The sequence below is a fragment of the Mustela nivalis genome, assembly GCF_964662115.1.
Source record: "Mustela nivalis genome assembly, chromosome: X".
NCBI classification, from domain to species: Eukaryota; Metazoa; Chordata; class Mammalia; order Carnivora; family Mustelidae; genus Mustela; species Mustela nivalis.
Window position 1 is genome coordinate 20,415,779 of NC_139040.1, and position 13,365 is coordinate 20,429,143.

At 55.7% G+C, this 13,365-nt stretch overlaps 1 protein-coding gene across 1 annotated transcript; it reads left to right on the forward strand.

The window, feature by feature from the left end:
- The first annotated feature begins 812 nt into the window (after positions 1 to 812).
- On the forward strand, positions 813 to 10,581 carry APLN (apelin). Its single transcript, XM_082717763.1, has 3 exons — positions 813 to 1,271; positions 7,199 to 7,370; positions 8,058 to 10,581. Exons 1-2 carry the CDS (start codon positions 1,205 to 1,207, stop codon positions 7,363 to 7,365), a joined length of 234 nt encoding a protein of 77 aa, XP_082573889.1. The 5' UTR covers positions 813 to 1,204; the 3' UTR covers positions 7,366 to 7,370; positions 8,058 to 10,581.
- Positions 10,582 to 13,365: the final 2,784 nt, after the last annotated feature.

The following is a 13,365-nucleotide window of genomic DNA, read 5'->3' on the forward strand; positions in this document are numbered from 1 at the left end:
CCCAAATAGGGGCAAAATGAATCCAGTCTGGACTGTTCAGAGTTGGGTAAACTGTGCACCTCATGATGATGGGGAACATGAAATGGAACACCCTAGAAGTTGCTGCTTGTCCCAACAGCCAGGAGGAGGGCAGGGCGGGGAGAGGGGGGAGGCAACCCTTCGTGGATTACGGTCACCCAGGCAAGTCTTCTGGATGGGATGAGATTTGAGGTGCTATTGCAAGAAGGAAGAGCTGGGAGGCAGGATGGGGTGGGGTGGGCATTCCAGGTAGAGGGTGCCTCCTGGGGGCCCCTGGCAATTAAGCAGTCTTGGGCACAAGCCTAAACAGTCACCCCCAATACAAATCCAGCAAAGATGGGTATGGAGAAGATGCAGAGGAAAAAGGAGGGCCAGTGGGAAGGGGGTGGGGGGGTCTTGGCTGGGGAGTGGCAGCAGCAAGGAGCCCGTCAGAGGTGGAGGGGATGAGTGGGGGCAGCCTGGGCCAGGTCCTCCCTGGAGCGCCCAGGTACCTTGACAGCCCTTAAGGAAGCGAGGTGAGAAAGGGTTAAGTGTGCCCCTCCACCGCCCCAAATGCTTCCTGTGTTTGAAATCCTTCAGGTCTCCCAAACCCTCTGGCCCCCGGCCAGGCGGGCATTGTCCTGGGAGCGGTTGTGGGTTGTCAGAGCGGCCGTGCCGCCTTTGTTGTGGGGCCACCTCGAGGTTCCCTCTCGCGCCCAGCCTGGGGCTGCAGAAGGCGTGCTGGGAGGGGGGCGGCGCGGGAGGCTCGCTCCCTCTCCCTCTTCCTGCCCCCCCCCTCCAGGCCTCCCGATGACCACATGACCAAGTGGGCTCGCGGCCAAGCCACAAGCTACAAAATGCAGCCCCTGGAGTGAGCGGGGAGCATTCTCGCTGGCAGTCTGGGCCACGGGCAGCTGGAGCCTCGGCCGAGCAGCCAGCCTCTTGGAAAGAGCTTGCCGCGGTCCCCGGAGCCGCTCGCGGAGGCCCGCTTGGCCGCGCTGCCCCGCCGCAGGAGAGGGAGGCTGCAGCAGAGGCAGCGGCGAGCGGGCGCGGCAGGCGGCCAGCCCGCGGCGCAGCCGGAGAGCCACGCGAGCTCCGCGCCCGGACGCACGCACGCACGGTCCGCGGCTCGCGCCTTTCCCAGCCTCGGGGCGCCCGGCCTCCCCGCCCCCTGGCCCGGGCTGCGGCGGCGCGGCCGAGGAGCAGCATGAATCTGCGGCGCTGCGTGCAGGCGCTCCTGCTGCTCTGGCTCTCCCTGACTGCGGCGTGTGGAGGTGAGTGCGTGGCCCCCCGGCTCGCCCGCGCGCCCCTCGCCGCCCTCCTGGACCGCCGCCCACGCGCTCCCTTCCCTCCGCCCCCGACTCGCGCGCTCTCAGCCTCCCGGGACCCAGGCGCTAGCAGAGCAGGAGCAGCCACGCGCCGGCTGCGCCGGGCCGCGGACTCACTGACAGGGCGCCCCGGGCCGGGGACCGGGCCGGCCGGGGCGACGGCTGTCTCCGAGAGGGGGCTTGGCTCGGTCTCGGGCATCACCCGCCTGGCGCCTTGCCCCTCCGGGCGGCTCCTTGAAGTCCGAGGAGCTCGGGGCCGCGGGCGTGCGCCCAGGGTCCCGCGCCATGCACCCCACGTGGTGGAGGGTATGTGCCTGGGGGGAGCATGTCCCGCTCCCCGCGGATCAGTGGAGGGAGCCTGACCTGAGCCTGGGGTCTGGCCTCCCGAGTTGAAACTTGTCCGGCCCCTGGAGGTTAGGGGCCGCGCTCCGGTCGCGGGGCGCGGGCCACTCGGGATGATGTGCCAAGATGCAGACGTGACACTTGTTGCATAGGCAGGAGCGCGCGGCGGGGGCGGCGGCGTGGAACCCAGCTGTTGCTCCTTTCAGCCCGCATGGGAGCAGAGGCAGCCTTCCCCAGGCCGAGCTGGCAGGGCCCAGCCAGGCTGGTCTTCTCTCCCCTTGCCCCAAGGTCTTATCCGGTCTGCTCTCCTGCTCCTGAACAGGAGGTCCTCCCCACAGACTCCGCGCTTCCCCGGACCCTCCTCCTTGGATATCCTGGCTCTAGCCTTTTACTCAGCTCTGGCACAGGCACGCTTCACCTTAGGTCCCCTGTCTCCAGGCACCACACGAGGAAACATAACGCCTGACTTGACACCTCCTTGCAATTCTGTGAGGGGAAGACCATTCTCCCCCAACTGCACCACACCCCCCTCACCTGGCATACTTGGCACTGGTGCTCCCTTGCCCTCCCCAGACCTGGTCCCAGCGATGCCCTGGCAGCCCCAGCCCAGGCTGCCTTTCCCCTGTGTGTCAGTGTCTCCTGGGGCTGTCAGCTCCCACCTCCAGCTGCCACAGTTCTGTGATCTGGCTGTCACTGCTGCCTGCCTGGCCCCACACAAGGGGAAGGCCAAGACCCGGTGGACCAATGCCAGTGCCAGGGCTGGAGTCACAGAGAGGTGGGAGCAGAGGGGAGGAGAGGGCGGTGCAGTTTCCTAGATGAAGGGCATGGGGCCCTACTTAGTTCAGACTCCCCAGAGCAGGAGGATGGCCTGCAGCCCAGGAGCCGTGGAGGGGCCTGGCGAGTCTCCACCTCCCTCTCTGCTCTTGCCTTTCGGAAGGGCCTTCACCCTGGGAGCACAGCCTGGCTTCTCAGGAAGGTGCATAGGTTAGCTCTGGCACCCCCTGCCTTCAGCTAGCTGTCCAGTGGTCTTCTTTAGCGCCCAAGTGCTGCAGGAGCCTCTTCCTTGGTAAGAAGGAAGCAGCCTTTTCCTCAGAAACTCCTGTCAGGCAGGTGAACAGAGAGTAGAAGATAGGGATGAAGAACACCGTGTGGGCTTGCCCTTCAGGTGCCTTCCATCTAGTGCAGTTGGCAAGACGAGACACCCACAGGACACCACCACCAGCAAACAGTCCTAAGTGGTACCGTCAGGGAAGAAAGCGTGGATACAGAGAGGGGGTCCTGGAGGAAGCTGGGCCTTCCTGATCTGCCTACTTGGCGCTCCCCCAGAGGTTATGGGGAGACCCTTGGGGAACTGACCACTACTAGGACACTTTAGGGGTCCAACCGGTAAAGGGGACAGCTAGTTTCAAGGGAAGGGAACACTGTGTTTGGTGCAGACCCTGTCACCTTTTGCTTTAATTCACCCTTCTTTATTAAGTCCTCTACCTTTGTGTCCTTATTCAGTAAATTTATTGCTCTCACCTTTTGCTTAAGCCTAGCACTGGACACTGGGCTCTCACAACGTTCCCCCCCTCATGACATCTCTAGGAGCCAAGGAGGGACACTTTTGTGTAGGTGGCCACCAGCCAAGGATCCAGGTACTCATGTCCTGCTCCTCCTGCCTCCCGTCCTGGGTCAGAAACAGGGACCCCAGAACCACCTTGCCCTTGGCCCAGGCTTGCATGCTCTCCCCAGCCAGAGTCTCCAGTCAAAGTCTCAGAGGCCCAGGGGGTGCCTGGATGGCACAGTCGGTTGAGTGGCTGACTCTTGGTTTCACCTCAGGTCATGATCTCAGGGTCCTGAGATGGAGCTCCCCACCCCCCACATCAGGCTCCATGCTCAGAGAGGAGTCTGCTTGAGAGTCTCTCTCCGTCTCCCTCTGCCCCTCACACTCTTGCTTACACCTCCCCTCTCTAATAAATCATGGAAAAAAAATTCCCAGGCCTGAAAATCTTGCTTCCTCCCCAATGCACTCTGTCCTGACTCGGAATGTCTGCGCCTCCCCCCTCACCAAACACACACAAACTCCTCCACCGCTTCCTGACCTGAGATACACCTTGCTCTTCTGAGTCTGAAAGCTGCTGGGCCAGGGAAAAGTGACTCTTGCTCTTATCTGAGCACCCCTCTGCCCCTCTCCCTCCTTCTCCTCCTCCCCTCCTCAGCCCTAGCTCAAAGCCTGCAGTCACAGTGCTAGTGTGAGGACAGCCTAGTGTACCTCACCCTCTCAACTCCATCCCAGTTCCTAAGTGCTAAGCACTCTTGTAACCTGAGTCCGGCCTCTGGGGCAGAAGACTAACGCAAGTGAAGTGGAGGGCCAGGCTGCCAGGGCGTGACACGTCCAAGGTCAGCGAAGCTGGCATGGGAAGATAGCTCAGGGCACTGGGGTGGAGGGCTGAGCAGTCCAAGGACAGATGCCTCAGCAGGGAGAGACCTGCAGAGCCAGGAGGGGGCACACCCAGCAGGGTCCCCCCACCAAGCACTCGTGAGGGCTTTTAAAGCAGTCACCAGATAGACTAGATGGCGAGAGGAGAAGCAGCCGTGTCATTCCTGGTGAGGCTGGCATGTTCCTGAAAAGTCACACACACCTCTTTGTGCGCCAGCAGGGCTGGAGTTCAGGCCTCGAGAAAACCAATCCGTGTTCAGCCCTGCATGCAGCTCTCAGTATGGAGAGGCCGAGGCCTCATTCTGCTGGTGCTTCAGAGAGCAGGGGCCCCAGTCCCTCTAGGCTTCAGATTCCTTGGGGCATTGCCCCCAGCCTCCCTCGAAGCAGCACATGAGTTAGAAGAAAATATTTAAGTGCACTGAGGAAGGCCCCCATTTCTGAAGGGTGGTTCTGTTGTGCAGCCAAGACCTCCGCACTGATGCGAATCTACAGCCTCTAAAACGGACAGGAGAAAGCCCCCATTTCGGGTGTCAACTTATCGTAGGGGAAGCCAGATGCAGAATCAAAAGCAGAAGGAAACAAGTGCGTGATGGGATCAGGGTGTGGGAGGAGCTGCAGAGCTCTGGCTACAAAGAGGACAGTGAGCCCCCCGCCTAGGAGGTACAATGTGCCGGGGCCTTCTGAGTGGCCACTCTCTAGAGCTTGGCTGAGTGCTCAGTCAGTTCAAGGTAGTTCTTCTCTGCTGGCTTGGAGTCTAGATGTTTCCCTGGCCAGAGTCTGAGCCACCCTCCCATCCTGGTTTTGGCCTCCCCCCACTTAGGGCCTTTTACTCCAGCCCTCCTTCCCTTACTGCCACCAGCATTCACAGTCCTTGGTGCTGAATATTTGGAGGTGATACCCTACCCATCTGAGCACTCTCCATGCCCACCCTACCGCTGCAGCCGTAATCTGCGTCATCGGCCCACATCCACTCCGCCCCTAGCAGTCAGGGTCACAGACTCAAGAACCAAGGCCTCACACGATCAAGGCCCCTAGGGTCCTTCCCTGCACCTGGCCACACCCTCAGCACAGTCCTTCCTGCCCTGAGTGTGCCTTTGGTATGGGACTCCTCATCAGCATCATTCCTACCCCCCTCAGTGGTCAGGGAGGGCCTTGAGGGGACCCCAAAACATAGGGCAGAAGCTGCAGCAGATGAAGTCAGGGGTGGGGATGCTTAGTGAAGGTCCTTCCCTCTTCTCTGCTTCCCTGGCCCAGCCCTTTTGCAAATGGCTTTATGATAGACAAAAGTGGCCTCCTGCCCCACTGCCCCAAAGTGTGAACATAATTTATGTTTTCATTCTTGTTATGTGGGTAGGTTTTAATTCTCACTGGGGTAGGAGCTGATGCATTAACCCACCCCAACCAGAAGCACAGAAATGTGGCTGGTAAACTGTAGGGTCCTAACAGGTCCGTGACTTTTCTTGGAGAAGGCGAAGTGGGGGACTAGAATGTGTGCATGTGCACAGTGGGCTTGCGTGTCTGAGACAGCAGCAGGCCCCCGGAGCCTGGGTGGGGAGGGCCCAAAGGACAAACCTCGCCTGCTTTTGGCCCAAGAGGAGGATAACTGCCTGGAAATTGTGTGCAAACGGAGGAGAAATCACTAGAGCCAAGGAGCCAACAGGGGAACCAAAGCATGGGGATGCTGGAGGAAGGAGGAGGGAAAGGAAGAGCAGCCAGGGGTATGACTGGGGGGCTAGCAGCCAACGGGTGGTGATATGGAAACTGTGAGCTAGTTGTGGAGATGCCCGGATGAGTGGAAATGGGGCTTCGGGGGCCCGGATATAGCTGAAGGCGAATCCAGTGGTGTGGGAGGAGAGAGCATGGGATTTGTGATCACTGACCTCAGAAGCCATATTTCTGTAGGCCAGCCCTGGACTGGGCATTGCACAGGTTCCCTGCAGTCCGCCTTCTGCCCAGCACCATCTCACCTCCCTGTTTGGCCTGCTTCCAGAGCCCAGGCTTGTTTCCGGAGCGCAAGCTCGCCTTCCCTGGCTGTGCTGCAGCCTTTGCGAGAGCCGGCCCAGGTGACTTCTCCGTCACTGCACCCAAGAACACCCAGCACCACTCGGGTTCCATTGTCAGGGCTTGGCCTGGCATCGGGAGCCTTCTCCTCCAAGCCAGGTGTGGGCAGATGTAGAGCCGAGCGCCAGAAAGCTGGAGAGAAGCCACCAGGAATCTAAATGGCAGGAATTACATCAGGCACGGGGTCGAGTGTGATGTGGGGATGCAAGATAAGGCACTCGGTAGGCGAAGGTGCCAGCTGCAGGAGTTCACACTGCTCCTGACGACCAGACTCGCTGCCTCAAGTGACCATTCACTCATTGGTTCACTCATCCATTTAGATAATATTTCTGGGCCTCTAAGAATATATGACTAGCACCCAGCTTAAGGTACACAGAGACACAGGGTCAGAGACAACCTCCTCCCACCCCAGCCATGCCCACAGGGAGATTACAGGGATCTCCCTGTGATCAGCAAGAGAGCCTCGGGGATGCCAAACAACTGATGAGATGCCCAGGGGTGAGGGATGGGGGTCTCAAGTCCTCAAAGGTGGGTCACCTGCAGATTGAAGGATGTCAGAGGACAATGACATGATGTTCTGGGTTTGCTGTAGAACACTTCCACAAAGGAAAAAAACAAAAGGGATAACGAAAGCCTCTGTGAAACCACCTGGATAACTGTTGAATCTGGGTGATGGGGACATGGTGGCGGGGGATTCATTTCATTGTATGTGTGAAATGTTTTTAGTAAATATGTTGCCAGGGTACAATGAGGAGTTTCTGCTTGCTGCGCCCTCACCAAGGGCAGACATATGCCCCATCCTCTACCCACATGTTCTAAATGAAGAACATGTTTGTGCCTGCCAGAAACATGGTAGAACTGCCAAAGGGGCGTAAAGTCAGCTCCATACATTGCAAGATGTGAGTAGTAGGTTTTGGCCCCAGGCCAGGGTAAAAATGGCAAACTGTTCACCAAGATGGAAGGTCAAAGCAAAGAAAAGCCTTGATGAGGACTACCTCTGCCCATTCGCATCAGCCCTCTTGGCTAACAGGCTTTCCTCTTCCCGCAGGGCCCCTGCCGCAGCCTGCTGATGGCAAGGGGCTGGAGGAGGGCAGCGTCCGCCACCTGGTGCAGCCCAGAGGCTCGAGGAATGGACCGGGGCCCTGGCAGGGCGGTCGGAGGAAATTTCGCCGCCAGCGGCCACGCCTCTCCCACAAGGGCCCCATGCCTTTCTGAAGCAGGTACTTGAGCCTCTGGTCAGTGGGCAGCGAAGGAGCAGGGGAGGGACAGCCTGGAAGGTCGGTGACTCTGCTGCGTCTCGCAGGCCAGACACCCACACCAAGCCCTTCCAGGCCCGCACGCAACACTGGGGCTTACAGAGCACCCATCTTACCCCTTTGTTTTATGGACTTGGAGACCAAGGCCTAGAGAGGGGCTTGACACCTGGGCCTGAACTCCTGACTCCCCAGGAATGGGGTGCCAGCTCCCCTCCACTCTGCTGCCTGGGGTTGGGCAGGCTGGCCCAGTTGGAGAGTTCTAGAAGTCCTGGGGGGACCTTGCTGAGCCAGAGAAGAGTGCCTCAGGGTATCCTACTAGTGTGCAGGGTGGATCTTCACCAGAGTGGGGGAGGGAAGCAGAGTGCCTTGGGGGACAGCAGGCAGAGAAGAAGAGCTGCCCAGAGCCATGGGAAAGAAAGAAAAATCCAAGGCAGTAGCAGAGAAAGCAGGGCCTGAGCTTGCCCCTGAGGCCTGGCCTGCTCTCTCACCCCTAGACCCCCAACAAAGTGGCACCAACTCAGGGACCTTGGGCTTTAGATTCAGGGTTGTGGGAAAGAGGGAATCGAAGGCTGTCTCCTTTCCTTTCCCGGCTGGTTCCTTTGACCTAGGACACGTCGGTGACTGCTTCTCTGGTCATTTCTGTCTCTTTAGGACGGAAGAGGCCCGGAAGTGCCCGCCCCCCTGCGAATCTGGCTACCCCATAGATTGGTCTGCTTCTCTGGAGCCCTCACTTCCATTCGCCTCTCTCCTCACACCTGTCCTCACTGCTGATGGTCCCGACTCTTCTCACCCACCAGCTGCCCCGAATGGCGTGGACCTGCCCCTAGTTCGGATGGTTCCCTTTCTTTCCACGGATCCGTCCAGCTCCTCTTCCTGGCCCTCCCCTGGACTGACTTTGGAGACCCAGCACTGGAAGGCCTGCCTTCTCCCCGGCCCTCGCCTTCCCCTAGCCCCCACCTCTCCCTGCCCAACAGCCCAAGCTCCGCCCAGCCCTTCCTTCCCTCACCGGGGCTGGGTGGGGAACATTCCCTTCTTCGGGGGGCTCCAGAAGGTCCCTTCAAATGGACCCTTCACCCTTCAAGGAGGTGCTGGTTAGAGGGGCTGGGGGCATTGATTGGGATGTGCACAAGGTGCTGGGAAAGGGGAGTGGGAAAGCATTGGAGAAGAGGAGGACTAGCTGCTGTGGCCTTTTCCACATGCCATGTTTGGCTTCAGGAAGAGGTGAAGGAGAGGGGCCATGAAGTACTTTGTCACCTCTCTGTGTCTCCTAACACTGCCCCCCACCTCACCCCCCAACTCCCTCCCTCCCTTGCCCGCTAGTTCAAGCTCTCACTCAGGAGATGGTTCTATATCCTCCCAGGAGCAAAAGCCAAACAGGACGAGTGTTTTTTTTTGCCAAGAATCAAAGAATGTCAGAGGCAAAATGAACCTTGGTGATCACTTAGCTCTGCCTCCTTATGCAAACTCATGTAAAACCAGGCCCGGAGAGGGACAGCAACCTATTCTTATTCGGGGTCACCGCACAGCCAGAATGAGGACCCAGGTCTCCCCCCTCCCACTTGATGATGTCCTCTTCCCTCTTGATGATATTTTTTCAAAACACATTGAGTGCCTTTCCCGTGGTTGGGGCTGGGGGTGTCTGGGAAGGGAGGGGCAGGCCAGCTATGAACTGCCCCATGGCGGTATGGGGACCCAGCTGCTCCTGCCTCCCTGGGCTGCCCCTGCTGGTCCATTCCCCGACCTGGGCTGAGAAGGTCCCTGGCCAGCTGCCCCCTTCCCGCAGCGCTACCAAAGCCCATGTGTTCTCCCAGGGACAGCTCAGGTACTGAGTCTCCCACGCCAGCCCCAATACTGGTTTTCGCTAGCCAGGATGTAGCCTTAAGTCATTGGACTCGGTAGCCTTCCCTTCACGTTGACTGGACCTTCTTTCCCAGTGGCCTTTCCTTAAGGGAGGGGCAAGGGGGAGAAGAAGGAAGGAGAGAAGGAAGGAAGGAAGGAAAGCTGGGAGGAAATACAGGTCTGAGCAGGCTTCCTTCTCAGACGCCTCCCAGGAGGGAGGAAATGGGAAACCAGAGTCTGATGGCCCACCTATGTATGTGTGGGGACAGGGGGGGTCAGGGCCCTCCGAGTCCCATGGTAACCCCGACGTCGCCTAACCACCTCTCCCCCTCACTTCCGCTGCTGCTAATGCTGCTGCCGCCGCTGCTGCTTCAAGGCCCACCCTGAGGAGCGGGGCTGAGCACCCGCTTCCCCCACAGCCCTCAGGCTGGCAGTGGGGACTGGCCAGGGTCCAGAAGGCCTCGTCTGCCACTGGTGCCCCCTCCCGGGCTTGGGTCTTCTTTCCCCTCCTCCTTTCTGCGTCTCCTGCCTCAGCAGCTGTCCAGCCAGCCCCGTGGGTTAGGGGGGAAAGTTGGTCAAGTCCAGAGACACAGGGCAGAAGAGAGTAGTAGGTGGCTGGGGTCCTGTCTTATTTAAAATGATTGTGTATGATTCTTCTACTAATTTATACAAAGATATTAAGGCCCTTTTCTTTAAGAAATTGTCTCCTTCTCATAATTGTGTTCACTGTGTTTGTAAAGATTGTTCTGTGTAAATATGTCTTTATAATAAAGAGTTAAAAGCTGACAATTCACCCTTACTCTTGAAGATCATGTTCAGGAGGGGCATTCCTGTCCCCCAAGGTCCACAGTTGTCCCCGTGCCCATATACTGCCCTTGCACGGAGGGAAGTGCCTGCATCCCAGATCGATTCCAGGTCAAACGGCCTCGAACCACTGGCCACAAACTCATGAAAGGAACCTCTGTGCTTAATGACCGGTTCCCATAATGTTCAGTCCACTTTTAAGTGTTTGGGCATCTGTTTGGGTGTCCTTTTTTTTCTTCCTTTGGTGCCATTTAAAGCTTTTTACAAAGCAATTGGTATAAAGACATTCTGGTTAAAGGTGGGATTCCTACTCAAAGCTGTTTTATATCCTTGGTGGGTGTCTTCTAATTTTATCTACTTTTGAACACTTTCGGGACTTTTTAGTCAGGTTGCCTTTCCTGAAAATGGTTATGTTTCCTGCAATAAATACACTTGGTAATGACTTTGTTATGTATCATTTTATGTTTCACAAAATAGAGCTGCTTGATAAATGAGAAAGCCTGAAAAATAAAATGCAAGGAGTTCAATACAATTCTGCCCCATCTGTCTCACTTCTTCATGCCTGCTGTCGAAACGCCAATATCTTGCAGAACAGTAAGGAGCATGGGTACATGCTAATTTGGTTAATCAACTCATTAGGTGCACACAGGCATACACAATGCAGAGTACCACCTAGCGAGAAGAAGACGGGTGTGATCAGAAAGGTGCGTTCGATAAATATTGTGGAATATTCTACAGACTTGGCAGGTATTTGGTGTTAGAAATACAGAATTTTAAGAAAGAGTCTGCAAACAAACTTGTTAAAAAGCTTGTTAAAAAAAACCTGTTCAATAGGAGATAAAATAGAAAAAGTCACACACACGCATATAAAATAATCTCATCATTGACAAAATGCTGCAGATTGTGACATAGTGATTTAAAAATATGACATTATGCTGGAATTGCCTCTTAGGAAAATTGGTACAAAATGCCTTCTTTCAAAATTACTACTTTGACTTTTAGGCAAACTGGTCGTCAGAGTAACTGGTTAGGCAGAGGGGTTTAGGTGGGCTGGCTTTATGCTGATTGGTCTGTTACCTCCCTCATCACCCCCAAAGCTCTAATTTTACATGAACCAAGGAGAAGGGGGTGGTGGCAGGGCTGGGGAACTTAATACCCACCCAGAAGTGTGCAGCTTCCAGAACTCTTTTTAAAAATAACTCTTTTTATCATCCTAACGACTGGGTGGCACAGTCCCTGAGCCCCGTTTTACGAGTGAGAAATGAGAAAACGAGCTCAGAGAAGTGAAGCCAATAAGTGAATCTAGAATCTGGACTTCAAATTCTAGAATGCAAATCCTTTCCATGGTCCTATAGAAGATCCCGTAGAGGGAAGACTTAAGTACAAAGTGTGTTTGGTATTCTCAGTAAGTGCCAAAGATATAGACGGCATGCTGTGGACTGGTGGGATCACTCACACCAGCTTCCGAGGCCCGATCACATCTGGTCAAGTTGGCAGGAAGATGGTGGGCAGTGGAGGTGGGGCATGAAGGGGAGCAGCCACCAGGGTCCCCCGGTCGAATGTACCAACTGGATGCTAGTGGGTGACTGCGAGTCTGACCCTGGGACAGAGAATGAGGGAAAGATAATTAGGTAATTAGACACCAAACCAAAAGAAGGTAGGACATATGGGTTGCCCCCTTTGGCAATATCTTGGCCAGATAAATACAGTAGGATCAGAGTAGGGGGTAGTTTTGAAATTGCAGGGGTAAGAAGGAAAAGGGGTTCACTTAATTGTTTCTGGCCCGTAAGTCCTAGACCAAGAGGTTGAAGGGTGGGGTTCAGGGACAGAGCACTTGGAAAACAACAGTACTGGGCACCTGGGTGGCTCAGTGGGTTAAGCGGCTGCCTTTGGCTCAGATCATGATCCTAGGGTCCTGGCATCAAGTCCTGCATCGGGTTCCCTGCTCCACGGGAAGCCTGCTTCTTCCTCTGCCTCTCTCTCTCTCTCTCCATGTCTCTCATGAATAAATAGATAAATAATCTTTTTAAAAAAAAAAACCAACAACAACAGTACTTTAAATCCACCTGGAAAACTTTAGGCAGCTTCTGAAATGACAGAGATTAGGGAGGCTAAACAGACCCAGGTCCAGACTCATGGCTTCTTAGGCTCGCAGGTGTGTGTAAAATGAGCACTAACCCTCTGGAGCCTAACATCTCAGACTCTCCCACAGCCCCTGGCTGACTTGGTACCACCAGCTAGGGCTGGGCTCCTTCATTGCGGTGGGAACTATGGGGCCTGGCCTGAGCAGCCATTCAAAAGTGCTTATATAACTTTCTTTCTCAGGCCTAAAGGTTAGGTTATTCAGCTGAAATTTCTCAATTCACAGTTTCTTTCTGACCAGAGTGAGCTCAGGCCAGCTAACTGTGAAAGGGACTAGAAGAGAAGACTTAACTATCTTCCGCTCCCGGCTCCAGAAGGGGCTGCAGACTCAGCCAGCCCTTTTCTGGAACCCTCAAATGGGAGGCCCCTCCAGAGAGCCTTTGAAAACCCGTGTTCCTGATGTAACTGGCCAGGGCTCACAGAGGGAGCCCGGCAAGGGGCTCCCTCATTGTTGCTATGGACTTCAGCCAAAGGCCGGAGCTGCATCCAGAGTATTTCCTTGAAAGTTTGAAATCAGGGGTCAGAACACTTTTTCTATAAAGGGCCAGATAGTATTTCAGACTTTGCAGGGCCAGTCCATGTCTGTCTCGACTCCCCCAGTCAGCCGCTATAAAAGCAGCCACAAAGTATAAATGAATGGGTGTGGCTGTGTTTCAACCAAACTTTCTATATTATAAAAACAGGTGGCAGGTCACAGTTTGCCGGACCCTGTCTCAACTCAGCCCTTGAACTCCTGCTTGGGGCCTGAAGAGAAGACTGACATTCTACAGCGCGGTCTAGAATGAAGGGAATTTAATAAACTGATTATGAGCTGGCCTCTGTGCCATGCTAATCTGATAATAATCATACTGACAAAGGGCTTTCAGTGGAAGGGGAAGTGTGGGTCAGAGCAGGGTTCAAATCCCAGCACTACTATTCACTTATCTGTGAGAATTTAAAGGCAGCGTCTTGATCTCAGTGAGCCGTGTTTCCAAATCTGGCGGGATGCTCTGCCGACTTTTCAGCGCAGTGGTCAGGTTTGAATGAAATGACGCAGGGAAAGTGTTGGGCACCGTGCCCAGCCTGTGGTACAAGCTTACCAGTGGGAGTTCCCTATCTCTGCTAAACCTTACCCTACCCTTGAGAAGTGGACAGGGAAGCCATCATATTATCCCCCATTTATAGATGGGGAAAC